Genomic DNA, 1,226 nt, shown 5'->3' with positions numbered 1-1,226 from the left:
GCCTGTCTTTGCCTAGGGCCCCACATTTCCTGAATCCCCCCCTGGGTTTAGGTTATTATTTGCTGGAGGAACGTACCGGCTCTGCAGCGGCTGCCTTTTCCACGGCTTCCTGTGCGTCCTCCAGAGCATCAGGAGCCTTCTGCTCTGCGTCCTGCAGCAGCTCTTTCAGTCTGTCTACCGTTTCCTTCATTGGCGGCATCAGCGCTCCAGTATCGTCCAGAGCTTTCTCTGCTGGCGTCAGCTGGCCTTCAGCCTTCATCGAGGAATTGAATCAATTAAACAGTGAGGGGAAGTTTTTCTTCAATTGATGAATGAATGTTAAACTGAGGGTTTAATCTTCCTACCTGGGTCAGGTCTTTGTTCAGGTTCTGGATGAGATCCATGCTGTCCTGCAGTTTTCCCTCCAAGTCAGGGAAGGAACTTTTCGTTGAATCCAAGTCCTCCAGGAGTTCAGTGACGTCATCCTTGGCTTCCAGAGCCTTGTCCCTGTTAATGTGCCACAGCAACAGTTTTCCCACTCATTAACACGTTCATCATTTATTGCTTTAGCTTTCGTAAAAAGCTGCTCTGTGCAGCTCCATAAACGCTGCTTACAGATTCAAACATAAGGTGCAGAGAACAAGTTTATATAAATTCTAACTAGCTTAGCAACAGAGGCATCAAGTAACAAATACTTCATTATATTTAAGTAGAAATTCTGGCTATCTATACTTTATTGGAATAACAATTTTCTAGACAACTTTTTACTTTCTACTCCTTACATTTTAAAAATAGAGTCATTAGTTTTCTTTTAATTTAAGTCCATTTTCATTATGGCCTGTTCATTTTTAAATTAAATAAAAACCATCAAAATAATTAGTTTTATCCAGACAATTATTTCTTTGTGGTTGGACTCGGTGCTGCCCCAACCTGTTGTTCACCAAAATAAACAGCTATTCAAGATGATGCAAAGTTAAAAGTTACCATTAGTTATAAAACTAAGAAAATAAAGTCTAAGGAAGTTATCATCCACAATTGTAGAAAAATGTTCCTTTAATAGGGTAGGGGGGGTTGTCATTACCCGATCCGTACCATCAGCTCATTTGCGCGTGCGCAAACAGAATAACGTCCGGTGGCAATATTTCCTTTTTCTTACTTTTTTATTCTTTTGTATTTTTTAGAGGCATGGGTTTCTTTTTGTACATTTTTGTATTTTCGTCAATATTGCATTTTCTAAAAATAAAAAA

At 39.7% G+C, this 1,226-nt stretch overlaps 1 protein-coding gene across 1 annotated transcript in view; it reads right to left on the bottom strand.

Moving 5' to 3' along the window:
• lamb3 (laminin subunit beta 3) overlaps nucleotides 1-1,226 on the bottom strand; it is a 26,054-nt gene that overhangs the window by 2,636 nt on the left and 22,192 nt on the right. Inside the window, exons 13-14 of the mRNA XM_015399233.1 lie at nucleotides 345-486; nucleotides 77-253 (exon numbers count right to left, since the gene is read on the bottom strand). Of these exons, the coding sequence (XP_015254719.1) occupies nucleotides 77-253; nucleotides 345-486 (319 nt within the window). The remainder of the gene's footprint in view (nucleotides 1-76; nucleotides 254-344; nucleotides 487-1,226) is intronic.

Source organism: Cyprinodon variegatus, unplaced genomic scaffold (genome assembly GCF_000732505.1).
Source record: "Cyprinodon variegatus isolate N-32 unplaced genomic scaffold, C_variegatus-1.0 Scaffold998, whole genome shotgun sequence".
NCBI classification, from domain to species: domain Eukaryota; kingdom Metazoa; phylum Chordata; class Actinopteri; order Cyprinodontiformes; family Cyprinodontidae; genus Cyprinodon; species Cyprinodon variegatus.
Note: the sequence above shows the minus strand (reverse complement) of the source record. Positions and strands in the feature narration are given on the sequence as shown.